This window comes from Mesocricetus auratus, unplaced genomic scaffold (assembly GCF_017639785.1).
Source record: "Mesocricetus auratus isolate SY011 unplaced genomic scaffold, BCM_Maur_2.0 Super-Scaffold_100009, whole genome shotgun sequence".
NCBI lineage: Eukaryota > Metazoa > Chordata > Mammalia > Rodentia > Cricetidae > Mesocricetus > Mesocricetus auratus.
The window spans coordinates 6,236,179-6,257,507 of NW_024429193.1; the positions used below are offsets into that span (position 1 = coordinate 6,236,179).

The 21,329-nt window shown below is 47.7% G+C and overlaps 1 protein-coding gene across 2 annotated transcripts in view; it reads left to right on the forward strand.

Moving 5' to 3' along the window:
* The first annotated feature begins 5,912 nt into the window (after window positions 1-5,912).
* St6galnac5 (ST6 N-acetylgalactosaminide alpha-2,6-sialyltransferase 5) overlaps window positions 5,913-21,329 on the forward strand; it is a 151,368-nt gene continuing 135,951 nt past the window's right edge. The window contains exons 1-2 of one of the 2 annotated variants that reach the window (XM_040751585.1): window positions 5,913-7,351; window positions 8,055-8,282. In XM_040751585.1, the coding sequence (XP_040607519.1) occupies window positions 7,337-7,351; window positions 8,055-8,282 (243 nt within the window). In that variant the 5' untranslated portion in view covers window positions 5,913-7,336. The remainder of the gene's footprint in view (window positions 7,352-8,054; window positions 8,283-21,329) is intronic. The other variant, XM_005083632.4, reaches the window with a different exon arrangement.

Genomic DNA, 21,329 nt, shown 5'->3' on the forward strand with positions numbered 1-21,329 from the left:
TCGTCTATATTACTATGAAGCTGGGGAGGTTAATCTCTACTTACAAATATCAAAACAGGGTTTCCTTGCTTGTTTGAGAGGCGGTGGGCAATATGGTCATTGGGTAGCATCATGGTGACATCTAAGGTGATGGACACAGTCTGTACTGTATTCACCCACCATACTGTGAGTGTTTACCCATCTCCTATGTATAGAGACCTCTCTTTGGGAATGTGTGTGTGGTACATGCATGTGTATGGTACACGCATGTGTATGGAGGTGCATGTGTACACACAAGTACGCATATGACGACCTGGTGACTTACTTATATGGCTCTCAGTCTTATATTTCAGGCAGAGTTTCTCACTGGGGGCCTGGAGCTCAGCACTTAAGACAGCTTGGCCAGACAGACAACTCTGGGATTCCTGTCTCTGCCTCTCTTGCATTTGGGATTATAGGTGTGTATCTCGAAGTCTAGTTGGTCATAATAGTAAAAACCCTGAGTCAGAATATAGGGCAAATGCTGAAAGATCAGAGAAACAGAACAGTCAGCCACTGGTTCTTACCTCTACGGAATCCTCAGACCAGAGGGCGATCCTGTCCTTATGAATCCTCAGACTGAATGTGAGATCCTGTCTCTAGGAATTCTCAGACTGAATGCTCTGAGCTCCAGCCTCCTCCCACCTTAAATTCCTCCCTCTGCCCAGGCATGTCACTCCTGTCTCCACCCACCTAGTGCTGAGATTAAAGGTGTGTGACTCCCAAGCCCTGGGATTAAAGGTGTGAGCCACCACTGTCCAGCTCTGTTTCTCTTTTAGACAGGATCAATCTCATGTAGCCCGGGGTGGCCTTGAACTCACAGAGATCCACCTTCCTCTGTGTGCCCAGTACTGGGATTAAAGGTGTGTGCCACTGCTGCCTGACCTCTGTGGCTAACTAGAGGCCAACTACACACTCTGATCTTCAGGCAAGGTCTATTTGTTCAAGTTCAAACAAAATATTAACACCTAGGCAGGTGCTCGGATCTGAACTCTGGCCCTCAAGCTTGTAGGATGGCCCCAGTATGCATAGATCTCGAAAAGTAAAAAGATCAACAGGTACATCATAAAATGAGGACTGCCTTTAGTTATGCTACCTACAGATTACATAGTGAATAAATTCTCCAAAATTAGTTCAAGTTAGAGGTCAGTACAAGAACCTGCGTGTAGGGACTTGCATAACAATCCTATCCACTTGTTTTTAACCAATGTTTTCAACCACCACCTACAAAGCTAAACAGACACTTTGCTGTCTCGTGACAGGGCATCAGGTCTGTCTCGTGACAGGGCATCGGGTCTGACTTTCAGTCCACTTGTTTGCACCACAGAGACAGTTAAAATACTCCCCTTTGGTGGCTGTTTTGGGGTCACCTGATGGTTAATCTTCAATAACAACCTTTAGAATCAAGGATCCAACACCATGTGCTGTGATGAAACGTGAAATGTGCCCCACAGGCTGAATCACCGGCCCCTGGCTCTGTCTGGGAAGGTCATGAACCTTCAGTGGGTGGAACTTCACTAGAGGAAGTGGGCCACTAAGGGTGTTTCAGCCCAGCCCAGCCCCACTTCCTGTTCTGTTCCCTCTCTGCTTCCGGACTTAGACTGTAATAGCATCGGCAAGCTCCTACAGCCACGCCTTTCCAGCGGCAGCAGACTATATCCTCCTGATACGATGACGAAAGTGAGCAATCCCTTCCTTAAACTGCTCCGCGTTGGGTACTTGGTAACAACAATTGAAAAAGGAACACCACCTGTGGGAGTGTTTGCAGAAACATTTAACTGGAGGGTGAAGAGCGATCCCAAATGCGGGAGACACTCATCTACGGAACTGGAACCCTAGACTAAAAAAAAAAAAAAAGCAGAGTGGGCTGAGCACAGAGTTCATCTCTGGGCCTCCTGGCCGCGGATGTGACACTCACACTTCCTGCCTCTGCAAGCACGCCGTTCCTGAAGCGATGGACCGCGTCCTCTACGAATGTAAGCTGCAATAAACAGTATCCTGATGGGAGATGTTATTCTGTGTATGTTGGCTAATGAATAAAATGCTGATTGGTCAGGCAGGAAGGTGGGTGGGGCTAGGAGAGGAGGAGGAGGGTTCTGGGAAAGGTAGGCAGAGTGAGCCCACAGGACAGAGTCACGATGCTGCCCGAGGAGTAACACCATGCCGGTCATTACCGGGTAAGCCACGACCTCGTGGCAACACACAGATTCATAGAAATGGGTTAATAATTAAGACAGAGCTAGCCAGTAGGAAGCCCTAGTTATGGGTCAACAGTTTCATAATTAATATAGCGTCTGTATGTTCAAGGGCCGCAGGACTTGCCGGGCCAGAAAACTCATGCTTACTGTCTCCTTCCTAAGTTACTTCCTGTCGGGTGTTTTGATCACAGCAGTTCAAGATTAATTAATAGAAGCCTAGATGAGTTAATATATGCCAAGTTCTCAGAATAATCCTGGTACAAAGTAAGGTATGGATAGATGTCAGTGATTAATATTACCATTCTCAGTTTTATGGTAGGCTTGGTAGACAGAATAGCAATGAAACATTGTCCCAGTGCTAAAAAACATTACAGTTTGGAAGGGAGGGTCAGCAATAACTACAGAAGTAAATGTGATTAAATATGTTTGGCATGATAATAGAATCTGAAAAGTATTTTGAGAACATAAATGACTAACTGCCTTAGCGTGGAGAATCTATCCAAATTGAAGATAATCAGCCTCCTAAACCACAGTACTGTGGGTGACACACACAAGTCTTCTTGCCACATCTGAAGCACTTGGACCTCGGGGCTGGGATTCTGCTCTGTGCCAGCTCAATTCCCAGCTGATCACATCCGCCCACATTCACGGTGCCCAACTCCTGCGTCTCAGCCCAAAGAGCTGCTGAGCTATGAGTTCCTAGACCTCTCCCAGAGTCAGCATCAAAACCCACACTCCACCCTTCTCACGCCAAGCCGCAGCAGTGGCGGTGCTGTTCTTTTCAAAAGCCTTGTACTGGGGATGGTGGGGTGGCTCAGTGGGTGAAGTACCTGCCGTGCAGCTGTGAGGGCCTGAGCTGGGATCTGCAGCTCCCACGGGAAAGCCAGGTGCACATGTGATCTCCACGTTCCTGCGGACAGGGCAGGTGCAGACAGGAGAATCCCCGGGAGCTCCCATGTCAGCCCAGCAGTGGTCAAGAGGCCATGTTGCAAACAAGGCAGAAAGCCAGAATCAGCACCCAAGGCTGTCCTCTGACCTCAACGTGTGTACTGGGGCATGTAAGTTCACATGCCCATCCACCCACCCCCCCACACACACACAAGCACACACTCTCTCGCACTCTCTCTCATATACTCTTATGCACACTTTCACACATATATACACATACATACACATGCTCACATACACTCACACACACACACACTTATACACCCAAACACATGCTTAGACATACACAGTCACATGTTCCCATGCTCACACGCACTCAAACACATGTTCTCTCTCTCTCTCTCTCTGTCACACACACACACACACACACACACACACACAGAGTACAGAAGATGCCATGTTCTCATCACTAAGAAGTGGTAAGAGCTAGAATCAGAGCTCTGACAGCCCAGTCCAAAAGAAAGTTAAGTTTACAGCACAGGTGAATAAATGTCAGATATGTTCTAGGACTTTCTACCATTATGGAAAACTTTGCTTTTCTTGTACCTTGCAGTAATCTCTTCCTTTTCTCTGAGACCACGCTGTAAAAAGCAGCCCTAACAGCCACGGTAGAGCCTGTGGGCTTCTGCCTCGTGTGAGCCTGTGGGCTTCTGCCTCGTGTGAGCCGGTGGGCTTCTGCCTCGTGTGAGCCTGTGGGCTTCTGCCTCGTGTGAGCCTGTGGGCTTCTGCCTCGTGTGAGCCGGTGGGCTTCTGCCTCGTGTGAGCCTGTGGGCTTCTGCCTCGTGTCTATCGCCTCCTCTGCTAGCTCCAGGCTCTTCTGCTCTTTGAGCCCCAGTGCAAAGCTGGTGTCCCTCCAAATCTCAGATTCTACCTGCTATCTTGTCACCCAGAGCATGCATTGCCCCATAAACCCTCAGCTTTATTTTTATCACATAAACTACATTGTGCAACACTCGATTTCTTTTCCGTTCTCTTCTTTCAAAAATAGGAACCAATTTGATTGGATGCGATTGCAGGAGAGGCAGAAATGTGGCGAAACCTTAAATGGTGAGAAATCTGCCTCTGCTACCTGGGTTTTACGAGGCAGATTGCGATTTCTTGGCTCGCTCTGTATGGAACTTGCCAACAAGCTAGACGAACTGAAAATCTTCATCGACTTGCCCACCTGTCTGCTTGCTCCAAGTCAATCTAGTATTCGTGAATTTGCCTATTTTATGTTTGTTCTGGCCACTCAGATTAATTACTGAAAGTTTTATATAAAGGTACATAAGTACAGATGGGTACCCTTGAAATCTCAAACTTCTTGAGTATCATTTTTTTTTAAGACGGACATAAGCAGCATGTCCTCTGTGTCTCAGTGGCCGCTCCCAAAGTAACCACACAGAGGGTTAATATTAATTGTAAATGTTCACCCAATAGCTTGGGCTTATTCCTAACTAGCTCTTACAACTCCAATCAATCCATCTCTATTAATCTATGTGCTGCCCTGAGGCTAACGGACTTTACCTCTCTCCTTTATGAGCTGCCTCCTTTCTGTCTGGCTGACAACTCCTCTGACTCCGCCCTTCTTCCTAGCTTCCTCTGTGTCTGGCTGTACCACCTATACTTCCTGTCTAGCTACTGGCCAGTCAGCCTTTTATTAAACCAATCCAAATGACAAATCTTCCCAGTGTGCAAAACAGCAGGGTCTCACTATGTAGTCCTGACTTGGCTTGATATGTAGACAACTTTGGCCTCAAACTCACAGAGATTCACTTGCCTGCACATCCCAAGTTCTGGGAGGATTAAAGGCGAACCCCTTGGATCTTAGTGAGGCAGGGAGGCAAAGCAGAGAAACAAATCTGTGCATCATTCATTCCCGATTGTGTAGCCTAAAGATTCACAACACTAACCCAAATATAGCTGGCAAGTTCCCTGAGAAGAGCAGACCCAGTACCTGGAACACAAGAGGTGCTTAACAAAGTAGGTACTTGGCAAACACATGTTGAACCTATAGATCTCTTCCATTAGTGTGTTCATTAAGATTTCTAGACAGACAGACACGCAGACAGACAGACAGACAGACAGACACAGGGTTCTGAGCCCTTAACTACCATCCCTTTTCTTTTTGTCCTCCTTGTCTGTTTGACTCCCAAGCCAGAATCCCTCCAAGAGTTTCCCCACCCTAATCATATACTGGAAAGCCAGATGCCTTGAAGTCCTTCAAATCAAGCTCAGAATCAGAATTTTTCGATGCACTCTACTCATTTTGTTCGTAATTTTGTGACCAGCTAACTGCTATTCAGGGGGGTGGGGGTAGGGGAGCTTAAGCTTAATGAGTCTGGTAGGACACACCATGTAACAGATGTCCAACGTGCCGCCATGAGCTTAAGTCATAAATATGATGTCTCTGTTTGGCAGGGAAAGATATATGAGAAGGGTTTTATCGGCCACTGGGCAACTTGCTGGATGGAGGAAGAACAGTAAGAGGAAGGCAGGAGCTGCGTCTCCAAAGCAGCGTTGGAGAAACACAGATAATCTGTTTGCAGTGACTCATCAAGCTGGTCCCTTTGTTTCATTAATTTGAGTGTCAAGTGCAGCCATACAACAAAGAATTGCTGAGACCCGATAAGAGTCTCCTCCGGCTGCTGTTCTTCCTGCCCAGACAACGGGCACTACTCATGCCCACAGCACAAATTGAATGAACAGCTAACTGCACGGCTAGCAATGTTGGACAGCGCTTCTATTTTTTTTTTTTTTTTTTTTTTGGTTTTCCTTGAAAGGCTCTGTAGCCTGCATCTCTGTCTCCTGGACGCCTGTTACTGAACCGATCATTTTAACTCTGTTCATAGAGTTCAGAAGTAGGCCTCTTCAGTTAAAAATAGTCCCTGTTGTGTCATCTGTCCAGCGGTAGATTACGGAAGATTAAAAAGGGATTGCGGTCTCTCTGACAGCGGCCCCCAAAAAAGCTCATCACGCTGTGCCTATGGTCCAGTGGCCTGCGGATCACCCCTGTCTCCATGTGATGCTTAACTTCAGGCTTCTGCAGACCCATTGTGAAGGCAGCACAGTGTTCACTGAATAGTTTTGCAAGAAATATGCTTTCAGCTAAATTGGATGCTTAGCACAGGCGCTCATCGGATGGAGAGACGGAAGCACCCTGAGAACAGGCCTCTGATGTGGACTCCACACTGGACAGTGGTCAAGGTTTTCACTTTAAGTTCTGAATGTAAAGTTGTGTACATCGGTACATTACACAACACTAGTAACGCGTCACGGTCTTATAAAGCAATACCATTTTTTAAAAATCTCCAACAGTTAGTGTTTCGTCACTGAAATCAGGAAAACTCTATGGTCTTGGTTAATCACATGGCTAGGGTGCACTGACTGCTCCAAAACTTTAAAATCATTTAAATGAGCACTAGGGACCTCAAAGGCTGAGTAGAAATATAAATTGTGTTCCTGGAAGCAAATGATGGATGAACTCATTTACATGAAAGAGTACGTACGGTCCAAAGGAAGCAAGAGACCAACGATTTGTCAAAACAAAATTAAGGAGGAAAGGGACATTTGAAAACAACTAGAAATTGTAGTGACATAATATTTTTTTCAGGAAACCAATCCCATGACAGCGTTTGCCAAGCTGTAAATGCGAAATACAAATATAAATGGATCTATTGACATTGGGGGGGGTTAATTTGCTTTAATTAAAATCACAAAACTGAAAATTTGGTTAGCAAAATTTTCAAATAGCCACCATGTTCAGGATCGAATTGGGTTCTTTTTAGCTTGATGGCTCCATTAAAAGATAATACATCTCCGAACCAAGAAATGGGTACACCCTTCCTGCCCCAGAAATCCCACTTCGCTGAAAAGATGGTTTGGGGGCTGGGAGGTGGGGGGGACTGCAGAGGACTCTAGGACCCAGCAGGCGGCAGCAGGCGGCGGTGTATGGATCGCTGAGAGACTCGGAGGGTCCGGCTCAGTTTTAATTCTCCTCTAATCTCTGCTACAGCAGAGCTTCCCTTCCCGGGTCCCGGCGGTGGTTTCTGCTCCCGCTCAGCGGCAAGCCCGCCAGCCGCCAGGCGAGCATCCTAGCCGCCTCCACCCAATCACCCACCATGGACAGCCTCCAAGAAAAAGTGGCTTCGGACGCGCTTGCCTGAGAATTCCGCACAAAAGAGGCGCTCAAAATGAAGACCCTGATGGTGAGTCTGTTGTTCCAACTCCGCCAGGCAGAGGCAAGGACCCCCGGGGCTCTGTGTCCCCGGGATGGCCATAGAAGCCTGGCAGATGTCTAGCCCTGTGCCAAGAGGTCGCCTGTCATGGGTGACAACTTTCCACGGGGCTTAGAACCCAGCGTGAGCACTGGAGATGCCTGGGCTCCTGGATCCTTGGCAAGTGATCTAAGGGGCGATTGGAGAGCAGAGAGCAGGCTGACCTCTCCGGGAAAAGAGGGTGCCCCACTGCCACTGCGGGGCACAAACTCAGAGGGGCGGGGAGGAGGGACCATCATCGACTTTCTGGGTTTCCTTGTCGGATTTCAAACTTAGCGGGGATCGCTGCGGGAAGCCCCAAGGGCCCAGAAGAGACGGTGTGCAGAGGGCTAGGATCCCTGCAGCTCAGGTGGGGACCAGACCCTCCTCCCCAAAATGCCCTGGGCGGGCGCGCTCACCCTCACCGCAGGTCACCGCGCGCCACCTGCCCTCCACTGTGAGACGCGGGCTGCAGAGCAGGAGCATCCCCAGCAGGTGTGCTGGACCATGTCACCTCTCCTCCTTGGCTGTGGGAGTCTGGGGCGGCTGCCCAGGACCTGCGCGGTGTTGGTAAGGAGCTGAGAGCTTCCCGGCTGCACGCTCAGCTCAGTGGCTGTGCTCTCTCTCTCTCTCTCTCTCATCCGCCCGCCTGCAGCACCATGGTCTGGCAGTGTGTTTAGTGCTTACTACCATGTGCACCAGCTTGTTGCTCGTGTACAGCAGCCTCGGCAGCCAGAAGGAGCGGCCCCCGCAGCAGCAGCAGCAGCAGCAGCAGGCGACTGTCAGCAGCGCACAGCCAGTGGAGAGCAGTCCCCAGCCACGTAGAACCGCCCCTGCTGGACCCCGGCAGTTGGATGGATACCTCGGCGTAGCCGATCATAAGGTGACAGCTTGTGCACCATCCTGCCCCCGCCGCCGCTTGGCCTGGGCACCCTGTACACCTGACTGGTCCTCTTCCCCCGGGGCGGAGAGACATGGGAGAAGGTGTTTGTTAGTTCAGAGGCTGGAATGCCAGAGGTAGTGTGCACCAGTTGGGGCGGGGAGGGCCGTGTGCTAGTTGTAAATTGCTATTCTGAGAAGGGTGCAAAGTTCATCAGGGAATAGGAATGAGGTGAGGGGACCCCAAGCCCCAGCGATCCTGGGCTGGAATCCCATGTCCTAGTAATAGCGGTTGCAGATGGGTGTCCAGTTGCTGGAGCCTAGGGTTTTCCGGTCAAGCCCTGGCGGTGAGAGGAAGCCAGAATGGTGCAGAGAACAGCCCCCGGGTTCCTCTGACATGGCCAGAGGGAGGAAGAAAAGGGCCCCTGTCACAACTCAGCTCACAGGTTCCCTCTAATCTCTGTGCTGAAAGGCCCCAGCCCCTGGGGAGCCCAGTTCTGGCAGGCACAGAGGGCTGGAGGCATACTGGGCTCCCATTGGCTTGAAAGCCTGTTTTCCTTGGCCTTCCGGGAAGCTACTGCATAGCTTAGCTAATAATTAATAAGCTGGGGTTTTCTTCCCTTTCAACTGAACCCCCTTTCCGTAGACTAATAAATCTCTGGCTTCGGTGTAGGAGCCTCCAGGAGAAACGGAACCAAGTTTCCTGACTCCAAAGATATTTTAATACAGCTTAAATCCATCTCTGATTATTTGAAACTGCTAGTGTGTTTTTATTAAAAAGCACACTTCCATTCCGTGTTTATAAACCTACAGACGGTTTGAAATCTCCCGACTCTTTTACTTTGTATTTTACTGCATTTTTATGATTGTGAACCAAGGTAATATTTGCAGATGTTCCTTCTGTGTGAGAAGATTGCTCCTGTCACACATGAGTAAGTCAGACTTTAAGTGACAATCACAGTATTGCCACTCACCTGTGCTGTGTGGCATGCTACAGATGTGAGGGATCCAAAGCGACTCCAGGCAGGACTCAGCTTTCCCATCCCTGGGTGCCTGAACAAGGCATGTCCTGAGACATCTGAAGCAACATACACAGACAGGCGGAAGTTGGCACCAGCTGCAAACAGTGCAGTGAGGCGCGCCATGGAGGGAGCTCCCGTCCTCTGCGAGAAGCAAGGGATATTTCTTTGAGGATGTGAAAATTGTTCTAGAGAGACTTTGGAGAAGTGGACAGCAGGAGGAGGAGGAGGAGGAGGAGGAGGGCATTTGGGGCAGACGTAAAACCGTAGAGCAGAGGTTTAACAGTTACAGGGTCCTGTGCCTTAGTTGTTGGTTGATTGTATACTCGGGATCTGCATGTGTGGGCTGCTGATAAGGGCTGTGGTTGTGGGGAAGTTTAGCCCTGGCTCCCGGCTGCGGGTAGATGTGGCGTTCTGTGGGGGTCTCTGGCATGTGATGAATGGAAGGTGGTATTGGATATTCACACTTGTTTGGTGAAAACTTGTCTCAAATTTTGGAAGCATTCATGAACAGGGAAGGTCTAAAGGTCAACATGCTGCAAGCTCTGATTGACAGGGGAAGGTATTCCAAATGCTTCACTCCTTCTGTAACCTCGTGTTCAGCTGTCCCCAGCTAGGAGGACTGAGAGCTTAACAGTCATCTTCAAAAAAACATTTAGACAGGTGTGGTGATGGTATTTTCAGTGTCTCAGAGCCTTATGTGATCAGGGTGAGCAGCGGCCTTTCTACGTTTTAAGAGATGCTACATGTAAATGGAAATTCTTGGCAGAAGGCAGTCTTCTTTGTCTAAATTATCAATAGACATGCAATTCATTCCTATAAAACCATCATCTTCCAAGGGCATGGTGGTATGCACACACCAGCCCTCTGTAGGCTGAGGCAGGAGAATCACAAGTTTGAGGTCAGTCTGAGTTACGTAGGTTATCTTGTGTCAAAAATCCCAAAGAGGCAGTAGGGGGAGGGAGGGAGGAAGGGAGCAAGGAGACCCACCTCACAAGTTCCACTCCAAGGTTTTACCCCCACACACACACACACATATGATGCCAAGCAAAGCAAGAAAACACAAGCCCCAGGCACAGTATGCCAATAGGCTACGCCCCTTTGTCCCAAGTGCTAATCAAAAGCCTTTGCTGACCCTCTTGACAGCTCCTATGGCCCCTGCTCAGCCCGGCAAAGCGGGCAGTTTTGCTTGAGATCTTCTGCAGACTCTATCAGGCAGGGCTTGGAATCATTGGGTAGGGCGGTGCTAGAGAGAAGCTTTTCCCCAGTGAACACAGGAGGGAGCAGAGACCAAGAGCTCCGACCTTGCCACACCGCCTCACGACACCACGTCATTTTCTTCGCTCTCGCATCAGGCCTCAGAGAGATTACAGAGACCCTGAGTGAGACAACCCCTGCGCCCTGAATCAGGACTCCAGCAGACATCGGAGTTGCTATCGATCCATAGAGCCTAGAGAGACGCGCAGATACCATGTAGGAACCCCTCACATCTCCACAGCGAGGTCCCGGAGACTGGGAACCATGTAGTGCTTATGTTTACTTACACTATGGAGTCCACATTATAACCCAAATTAACTTCAACAGGTGGGCCCGATCCCCAGCACCTGCATTTTACAAATTATAGGCTGTCCGCATTGATAGTCCTGTCTGTGATGGTGGACTAAATTACTATTGAGATCAAATCATTATATGAGCTTGTTAAATGACAGGCTGAGTCAAGATGATGAATATTAAGACTAAAATTTACCCTTGTTCCTGGCCATAGGCCCTTCTCCCTCTCCTCTTCCCAAACAAGACGATAGGAATTATAGTCCCACATGAATATACACACAGAAGGCCACTCAGTTGCTCATGGTCATGAAGGAAGTCGCTTTTCTGTTGAGTAGAGTCACCCTCTTTCCGGATCTCTCTTCCCTCCAACTCATTTCCTCATCATTGGGTGTGTGTCACAGCAATCCCCGCGTCTGAATCCAGAGGTCACTCTCTGAGTTGTCAGTTTTGGAAGCCATTGATGGCTAACATGATTGGCCAGGTACGAGAGAAGAAACCGATTTTCATATCTTTGGGAAACTCCCTTATTTAGTATTATAGCATGATATAACCAAAGACAGTATACAGACACACACAGATACATAGAGGAAACACACATATTCACATGCACACACATGCTCCTTATCTATCTGTCTATCTATCTATCTATCACCTATCTACCTATCTATCAACTATCTATAATCTATCATCTATCAATCTATCTATAATCTATCATCTATCTACCTATCTCTTTCTCACAACATTTAATCAAGAAGCTGTCAGAGGAAAAACCTAAGTCTTCTAGCACCAAGAATGGAGATGGAGAACCCAATTCTATTTCTAGTCCAGATCTTTCTAGATAGATAAAGTCATTTTCCATCTGATAGACTTTGTGAATTACAACTGAGCAGATTCCCACTCCCAGGGCGTGGGTCCTTATCGCAGGAGGCCACCTGTCACCTGCTGTTCCCTTTTCTACAAAGGCTCAGGAAAGGGCAGTGGGTGACAGTAAGAGCTAAGGCCTGCAGCCATTTCCACACTTTACAAGCAGCCCCCCAGGATGGAGCTGACACATGCCAAGAGCATGTCTGTACCTCGAGCATTCCTTCCTCAGGCAAGGGGATATTGGATACTTTTTGGTGACTGTGCTGTTACTATTAATATGCAGATGTCCCTTGGAAATACAGAAAGTCAGTTCAGCAACTGGAAAGTAATCCAGAGAAAAAGAAGATGCCATCTAATGTATTTCAAAGTTGTGGGCGAGGGCCCCCTCTTTAGAAAGTCTCTAAACACTTAGCGACACGTTGACACCATTCAAGCTCTATCTGATGGCATTTGAGTAATCCAAGCAGTGGTAAATCATTTTAGTGTCCAGAAAATTCAGAGTGAGCTAATTTTCAGTGCTCAGGTGTTGGCACATGCAGTTTGCCAACACTGATGAAATTACGGAGCAAACGGAGTCACGAGGAGAGCCAGCTTCTGGGAGTGAAGAGCTTCAGCAGGCTGGTGGGCTGGCTCAGCATGTGAAGGCTCACACGACCTGGGTTCCATCCTCAGGGCCCATGGGGCAAAAGGAGAGCAGGGACACCCACAAGCTGTCCTCTGACTTCTATACGTGAACCACAGTGCACTAGTGCGCACACATGTACACACACACATGCACGCACACACACGCACGCACACACACACACGCACATGTACACACACATATGCACATGCACACGCACACTCACATACACACACCAATAAAAGTAAAAAGATTTTTAATTTCATAGTTTCAACAATATGGCTACTTTTTAAATAATTTTATTTAAATCAGAAACAGTCTTATTTCACATATCAATCCCAGTTCCCTCTCCCTCCCATCCTCCCATGCCCTCCCCACTGACCCCCCCATCCCATCCCCCATCCACTCCCCAGGGAGGGTGAGGCCTTCCATGAGGGATCATTCAAATCTGTCAAGTCATTTGGGGCAGGGCCTAGGCCCTCCCTTGTATATCTAGGCTAAGAGAGCATCCCTCCATGGGAAATGGGCTCTCGAAGTCCATTCCTGCACTAGGGATACTTCTGGTTCCACTGCCAGAGGCCCCATAGACTGCCCAGTGCTCCTGGGTGACACCCACATTCAGGGGGCCTGGTTTGGTCCTATGTTGGTTCCCAGCTGTCAGACTGGGGTCCATGAGTTCCCACTTGCTCAGGTCAGCTGTTTCTGTGGGTCTCTCAGCCTGGTCTTGACCCCTTGGATCGTCACTCCTCCCTCTCTGAAACTGGATTCCAGGAGTTCAGCTCAGTGTTTAGCTTTGGGTGTCTACTACTGCTTCCATCAGCTACTGGATGAAGGCTCCAGGATGGCATATAAGGTAGTCATCATCCTCATTATAGGGGAAGGACATTTAAGGTCGCCTCTCCACTATAGCTTAGGGTTCTAGTTGTGGTCATACTTTTGGATTTCTGTATAATTCCCTAGTGCCAGATTTCTCTTTAAACCTATAGCGGCTCCCTCTATTGATGTGTCTCTTTTCTTGCTCTCCTCTATTCCTCTCCCCACTCAATCAACCTGATCCCTCATGTTCTCCTCTCCCCTCCTCTTTTCCCCTCCTCTTTCTCATCCATCCCTCCCCATCCCCCAACACTCCCAATTTGTTCAAGGGTTCTTGTTCATTTCCACTTCATTGGGGGACTGTGTATGTCTCTCTCCTTGTTTCCTAGCTTCTCTGGTGGTGTGGATTGTAGGCTGGTAATCCTTTGCTCTGTGTCTAATATCCACATATGAGTGAGTACATACCATGCTTGTCTTTTTGTGACTGGGTTACCTCACTCAGGATGGTTTCTTCTAGTGCCATCCATTTGCCTACAAATTTCAAAATGTCATTGTTTTTGTCCACTGAGTAGTACTCCATTGTGTACATTTTCTTTATCCATTCTTTGGTTGAGGGGCATCTCGGTTGCCTCCAGGTTCTGGTTATTACAAACAATGCTACAATGAACATGTTTGAACAGATGTCCTTGTTATATGAATGTGAATCCTTTGAGTATATGCCTAAGAGTGGAATTGCTGGATGTTGAGGTAGACTGGTTCCCATTTTTTCAGAGACCTCTATACTGATTTCCAAAGTGGCTGTAGGAGTTTGCACTCCCACCAGCAGTGAAGGAGTGTTCCCCTCTCTCCACATCCTCTCCAGCATAAACTGTCTTTGGTGTTTTTGATTTTAGCCATTCTGACAGGAATGAGATGGTATCTCAGAGTTGTTTTGATTTGCATTTCCCTGATGGCTAGGGATGTTGAACAATTTTTTAATAGTCTTTCAGCCATTTTGAATTCTTCTATTGAGGTTTCTCTGTTTAGTTCTATAACCCACTTTTTAATTGAATTATTTGGTGTTTTGGTGACTAGTTTCTTGAGGATTTTTTTGTGTATTTTGGAAATCAGCCCTCTGTCTGATGTAGGGTTGGTGTCTTGTTGACTGTGTCCTTTGCCTTACAGAAGCTCCTCAGTTCCAGGAGGTCTCATTTATTAATAGTCGATCTCAGTGTCTGTGCTACTGGCGTTATGTTCAGGAAGGGTCTCCTGTGCCAGTTTGTGCAAGGGTGCCTCCCACTTTCTCTTCTAAGAAGTTCAGTGTGGCTGGATTTATGTTGAGGTCTTGAGAACATTTTGTATGACAATAATTAAAATACTGAGCCCCACGCTGCCGTGACAGGACGGAGGTCTTCCTTGGAGGTAATGCCAGCATCCCTCTAACTTCATGTTCTTGGTGAGGGACTTTGGCCTGCTCCCTTTGAACCAGGACCTACCCTTCCTTCCAATGGGAAGTTCCTCCCCAGAGTCTTTCTTGTCATAGGGTCCTCTGATCCTATGTCACCTTTTAATGAATCACATTTTGTTTTTCCACCTTGTACCTCACAGTATCTAAAATAAGCTTAAAGCTGTCTGTTAGAACCCCTCTAAGTGGGATCCAGTGTTGTGGCAGCAAAGCCTTTGTACCTTCTATTAACCAATGAGATTCCAGGAACGGGATGGAGTAGAGTCTGACACTATGCATGGAAAGAGATCAGAAAGGGACGGGGACAGAGCTGAGTCCTGCACTTGACCTCAGTGCTTAACACACAGGGAACATCAGTGTGGTCCCAAGGCCCTTGTGGGTCTTGTTTTCCTAAATTTGTTTTGCAAGAAAAATGATAACAACTATAAGTACATCCGTGGAGAAGAAAAAAAACAATTTTAAAAGAGTCAAACCAAGAGTTGTTGGGAACAAGATGTGGGAGCCCACTTAACAAGCTTCCTTGTGATCCTTGTACCTGTTAAAGTTGGAGGACTGCTGTTAGAAGTGTCTTGGCATCACAATGATTTGTCCTGTAGCCAGTTTCTTCTGAAGGGTTAGAACTAATTTCAGGCCCTAGCAAATGTTCATGATGGCCTCACAGTTTCAGAACTGGGCATTGAAAGAATAATACAATCCCTACCCTCAAAGGGCCTTTGATCTCCTTGGAGAGGAAAGACAAAGGAGAAGAATGGTTAAATAATAAAGCCAGGCTGAAAGGCAATGGCAGAGTAGGAGACAGCCAAGGAGCCCAGACTCAAGGAAGGCAACTCCTGTGGGCTTGCTCCAGCAAGAGACGGAGCATATAAATCCTCTATACAGTATGAAGCATATAAAACCCCCATCCTATTATTCAACCCCACCTATGGACAACCAGTCAGTAAACAAGGTAGGTATCAAAACGACTTCAAAGGGGATTCAATTTTTTTTTTACGTACAAGATGTTAAGTTTATGACAGTCCTTTGTGAGACAGTCTCTTGAATGACTTAGACTCTGTTTGGTGAATGTGGGTGCCATTGCATTAGACAGCAGACAACACTTGCTGTTTGTCCTGGAACTGCCCCACCTGTTAGACAGGTTCATATCCATGACCCTGAGGGCCAGGATACAGCAGGTCTCCTTTCCGTCCTGGAAATATTGGTGTGAAGGCTGATTAAAGGGGGGCAGGGGTCATTCAACAAGTTTTCATACTATGCACTCTCCCAGTAGTTGTGTAGGTTCGTAAGTATTGAGACACACAATGAATGATTATCTCTTAGGCAATAGTGTTACCTCTACCCTTTAACTTGATGCAAGAAAAGAACTCTCTTTGAAGTCAGTGGACATAGGATCCGGCAAAATGTGGGTGGTGACATCTATGCGCTGTGTTCAAATTCTCCTAAGCAAATTCCTTCTGTCTTGCATGTTTAGGCCAGCATAGGACAAATAAATAGATAAAAATCACAGGATGTGTGTTCCCAGCTTAGACAGCCCACCCACAGGCAAGCCTTCCCTGCCATGTAGCCCAGGGTTAGATCAGAGCTGTATGTCTTGTCTTCATAGCTATAATTCCATGGAAATGTTTATTCTGTTTGCCTCCTGGCTAGGCAGCTGGCTTTTTGAGACTTCTTTGTGTGTGACATGATAGTTTCAGGTTTTAACATAATACCTGGGTCTCCAATAAATATTTGTCAGGTAAATACTGTCCATATAAGTATTTTTAATTTCTTCTAAAATAAGCCTGTGCCCAGTGTCTGACCATTTGGAGCTGCTATAGAGGACTGGTTTCATGTTATAAATTCTGATTTCTTCCACCACAGTCTGTAGGGTCTGTAGGTAATTCATTTCTACCTTCTTGAACTAATCAGTTCTCTTAAGACATGCTCAGGATTTTTTAGTTACTCAGGCAACTTTTTAAAATTATCAAAGGGCATTCCTGAGTAGTTGTGTGATTTGCCCAAGGTCACAGCTAGTGGCAGCTGGGGATAAAGTGTGAGCCTGATGTGTGCTTCATTATCATGAGGGGATTCAGGGCCAATATCTCCTAAGCAGTGACTCGCTGTTATTTGGAGAGAATTTATTAAAATGAGGAGCCTAGGCCCACGCAGTTATTGGAAAGAAATAAATATTTAAACATCTCATTACTCTGAAATGAATAGAAGAGTTTGCCTCCAGAAAGTTGGGAAAGGTCGTCCACCAGGGACTGTGCCTTCCACAGCTACGTTAAAGGGGCACAGGATACAAGGGACCAGTGCAATTGCAACAATTGGCAACTCAGTAGATTTTGCTGTGAAGAGTCACGGAGGAAAGCATGTGCTGATGGTGGCTTAGTGTGCTGCTTGGTGCTATGCCTAAAGACCTGAAGTTGATACCCTAAACCCACATAAGACCCAGGAGCACCCATCTCTAATCCCAACAATCCTGAAAGAAATGGACGGAGAAGACAGGAGAAATTCCTGAAAGGCCCTGGGACTAGCCAGCCTGGCGAATGTGGGCAGCCACAGGTCAGAGGGACATCCTGCCTCCAAAACAAGGTTGAGACCAATTCCTGAAGCTGATCTGTAACTCTCTGTGTGTGCACTGTACTACACACATGCCCACACTCATACACACACACCGCACACATACACACACACTCATATATCACATAGATACATATATCACAACTCACACACACACACACACACACTCAAACATCACACATATACACACATCACAACTCACACACACACCACACACACTCACACATCACACATATATATACATATCACAACTCATACACACACCATACACATGTCACACACTTACATATCACACATTCACACATACACCACACACTCATGCATACCATACACACACACATCACATATATAGACACATCAAAACTCACACACACACATCACACATATACATACATCACAACTCTCACACACACACCACACTCACACATCACATAGATACACACATCACAATTCACACACACCACACACACTCACACATCACACATATATACATACATCACAACTCACACACACACCACACACTGACACACACATCACACACATCTACACACACACACCACACATTCATATATACACCATACACTCATGCACACCACACATACACACACACACATTCATATATACACCATACACTCATGCACACCACACATACACACACACACACACACACACATAGGCACACATCACACAACTTATGTATTACATACATATACACACATCCCACACCACACACTCACACACCCCACATATACACACATCACACACTCCTCACACACAGAGAGAGAGAGATAGAGAGAGAGAGAGAGAGAGAGAGAGAGAGAGAGAGAGAGAGAGAGAGAGAGAGAGAGAGAGAGAGAGAGAGCAGTGACTGGCAGACTTTGCCTCCCTCTGAAACTTCACAAGCCGGGCCTCCATCACCTGCTTTTCTCCGCAAGCTCCAACAGAGCAGACGTCCTCAAACACTAAACACTCAGTGTCTTTTCCAACCCAAAGTCGCAAGCAGTTCCACAATCATCCCCAAAACATTACAGTCAGGTATGTCACACCGATAGTTCACTCACTGAAGTCCATTTCCGTCCTAGCTAGCTGCTTGTTTCTGTGATAAAACACTGACTAACATCGGGTTGGGGGAAAGAGAGGGTTAATTCTGTGTAAGTCGCCCTGAGCACAGGGTGACCCTGAGGGGAGTCCTCAGCAGGAACTGAAGCAGGAAGAGGAACACTATGGAGGCCTGCATGTGCTCGCTAGCTAACTCTCCACAACTCACTCACTGCAGGCCACCTGCCCAGGGGTGGCCCCCCACACCAATCTCCATTAATGAAGATGTCCCACAGACACAGGCCAATCTGATGGGGGCATTTTCTAAGCTGAGGTTCCCTCTCCTCAGATCTGTCTAGGTTTGTGTCTAGTTGACAAAAACTAACCAGCATACAGGTGATCAAGCCAAGGTGGAGTATAATTACAGCTGAAGCTTGGGTGACATTACCTTTGCCCCAGTAGGGAAGACAGTGTCATGTAGGGACTCAGCCAGCCAAGAGTTTGATGGACGGCTGCTCTGCAAAGCCCATGAACTCCCAGAACCTCTGAGATGGAACACCTAACTCTGAATTTCCCCAGGCAGAAAAGAAACCTTTTACAAACTATGAGGGGGGAAATTGACCTTGACAGGTTTTGTAGCTTGGCATGAAAAGAAAACTTTACTATTATTATTTTCTCTCTATGTGTTGCTGTGGAGTTATCTGCAGTGTCTGTCCCAGAGCCAGGCAGACACTGAGAGTTCTCAGTCTGAAGTGCAAAGTTAAACAATTATTTCTTATAAGAGGCATATTCTGAAAATTAATTGCACATAGGGGACACCTCAACTGACAGTTGTTACTGCGTTCCTACTTACGGATTGACTTATGTTCCTTGCAAGCTTCCTTTCCAGTGCCTGCCCACTGCTTAAAGGATCTAGTTGGCTTATCTTAGGAAGACCCAGCAGGGTCTGCCTGGCCTGCGTCCCCAGCCCCAGCCCCAGCCCCAGCCGTGCCACCCCCCCGCCCCTCCCCGCCCCCCCGCCCCCCGGCAGCTCTCCTGAGCCCAGGCTTCACATACTTTGGGAGCACAGCTTGCTCATTCCCATGCAACTACTGTTCCTTCGGGAGAAAATACCCTTCCAGGCGCAGGAGATGACTCAGAAGCTAAAAGCAGCCCCTGCCCCTGCAAAGGACTCCAGTTCAGTCCCACACACCCACACCAGGTGACTCACAACAGCCTGTAGCTCCAGCTCCAGAGGGTGCGGACACCCTCTTCCCGTCTCTGCGGGCATGTGCACTCGGCAACACATGACCACAGACACACAGGCGCGCACACATGATTCAAATAGAAACACGTCTCAAAAAAGAAATACTCGTCTCTCCCTTTGCCAGACAGAGACCTACTTGTTCATTTCCATTAAGACCCAGAATCAGCCTCCTCCTCTCAAGTTTCCCCGGATGTAAACTGCATGTGAAGGAAGGAGAGGTCCCTGCAGGCTGCCCACAGCAGTCACCTGACCTCATCTGGGATGCGCACCTACTCTGCTTAAGCACGAGAGCGGGAGGGGCTTGAGATGAGAGAGCCAGGCCCCCTCCCCGCCCGCCCCGCCCAGCAGAGGAGTAAATACAGTCGGACAGCGGCAGCGCCTGACCCTAAGAGCTCTGCTGTTCGGCATACATCACAGAGTGTACTTGTGCAAAGCGAGACTGTGCATGTTGTCCTGTGGAACCATCACTGTGAATATACTCTCCTGTTGATGAAAATGGTATTACACGGCTGTATTAGCTTTACACTCCAGTGCATGCTAAGCTACTCACGGCCGAGTACTCCCTTGAACACGTGGTGTCTCCGCTGGTTTTTCCTCCCATGCCTCCTAGTCCCAACGACCTTCTTGAACACAATTTGGTCACATTATGTCTTAAACGTATCAAAGCTCAGGAAATCCTTGTTGAGTTTAGGTAGGCAGAATCTGGCTGTGATTATACATATTATGAAGATATTTTGAGTAAATCCGGCTAACAGGCTTATTAGTCACAAGAGTGGACAAAGATGGTAGGTGGGGTCAGGAAACACTTGCACATGCCTAGCCTTAATTTCTGAATCTTTTGAAAACACAGACTAGTCGTAATGGACCTTCCTGGAATGGTAGACCAGATGTCAAAGCAAGAGGGCATGGCCAGGCTCTTTAGTAATGAGCTCTTGTAGCTTGTAGAGCCATGAGCCTGATGAGTGGTTAAACAACGTGCATCCACCCCTTACTTTGCTGAATGCATGTGCCTACGTTGCACCTAACACAGTGTGTGGGGCTCAGGGGTCAACAAATGTCAAGTGAAGCCCAACCCCCAACTCTGTGAAATTTACACCCACTGGGAAAGACAGAGAAATAGATGCCAAGGAGCTGCGGGGGTCTGGATAAGAAACTGGACATGCTCCAGGGTCGGGTTTATCCCCGAAAGCATCTGCGAGGCAGAGACACGACTTAACCTCAGATGTGTGTTTCTGCTGGGTCCTTCTGGAACTGGTATAATGGGATGAAAGCAGTTCTTGGTTACAGGAAGGGGACTGCTGCTCTAACCAGCAAGCTAATGCTGTGGTCAGACTCAGTGACACCGGCAGCCAGGGGACGAAGACAACTCAGGTTTCTGCCTGTGCCAAGATTCTGAGCTCGCTGCCAGAAGGCTCAGCCAGAATACAGCTTCTTCTTCAGTGGCAGAAGGTTTGGGGTTCGACGGCTGCTCTGAGAGTCTCAGTTTGGTCCCAGATGGCAGCTCAACTTGGTCTAATTTTGAACCTTGCTGTGCATCTTAATGCCACATGCCGACTTGAGCAAAACAGGAAGCGGTGATGCTCTGGCCAGGGCTGCATCAAGCTGTTCGTTTGCAGAGACGCCACAGCACATGCTGGTGACTATGGGCATCAATGCCTGTCCACCTGCAGCAAAACCGGCAGGATCTGGGATGGAGGTACTCTGGGGACTCCTACAGTGCCACAGTACCCAGCGGGGTAGGCAGACTTCACTCTTGTCTAGGGAGAGTTTTGTCACATAGTAAATCTTACCAGGCCTGTCATAAAGTAAAAGGGTGGTTTCCCTCCCTCCCGTTTCCCATCTAGCTATAGAGAAAAACAATTACCAGTCTTTGAAACCGCCTTTGTTAACAACAT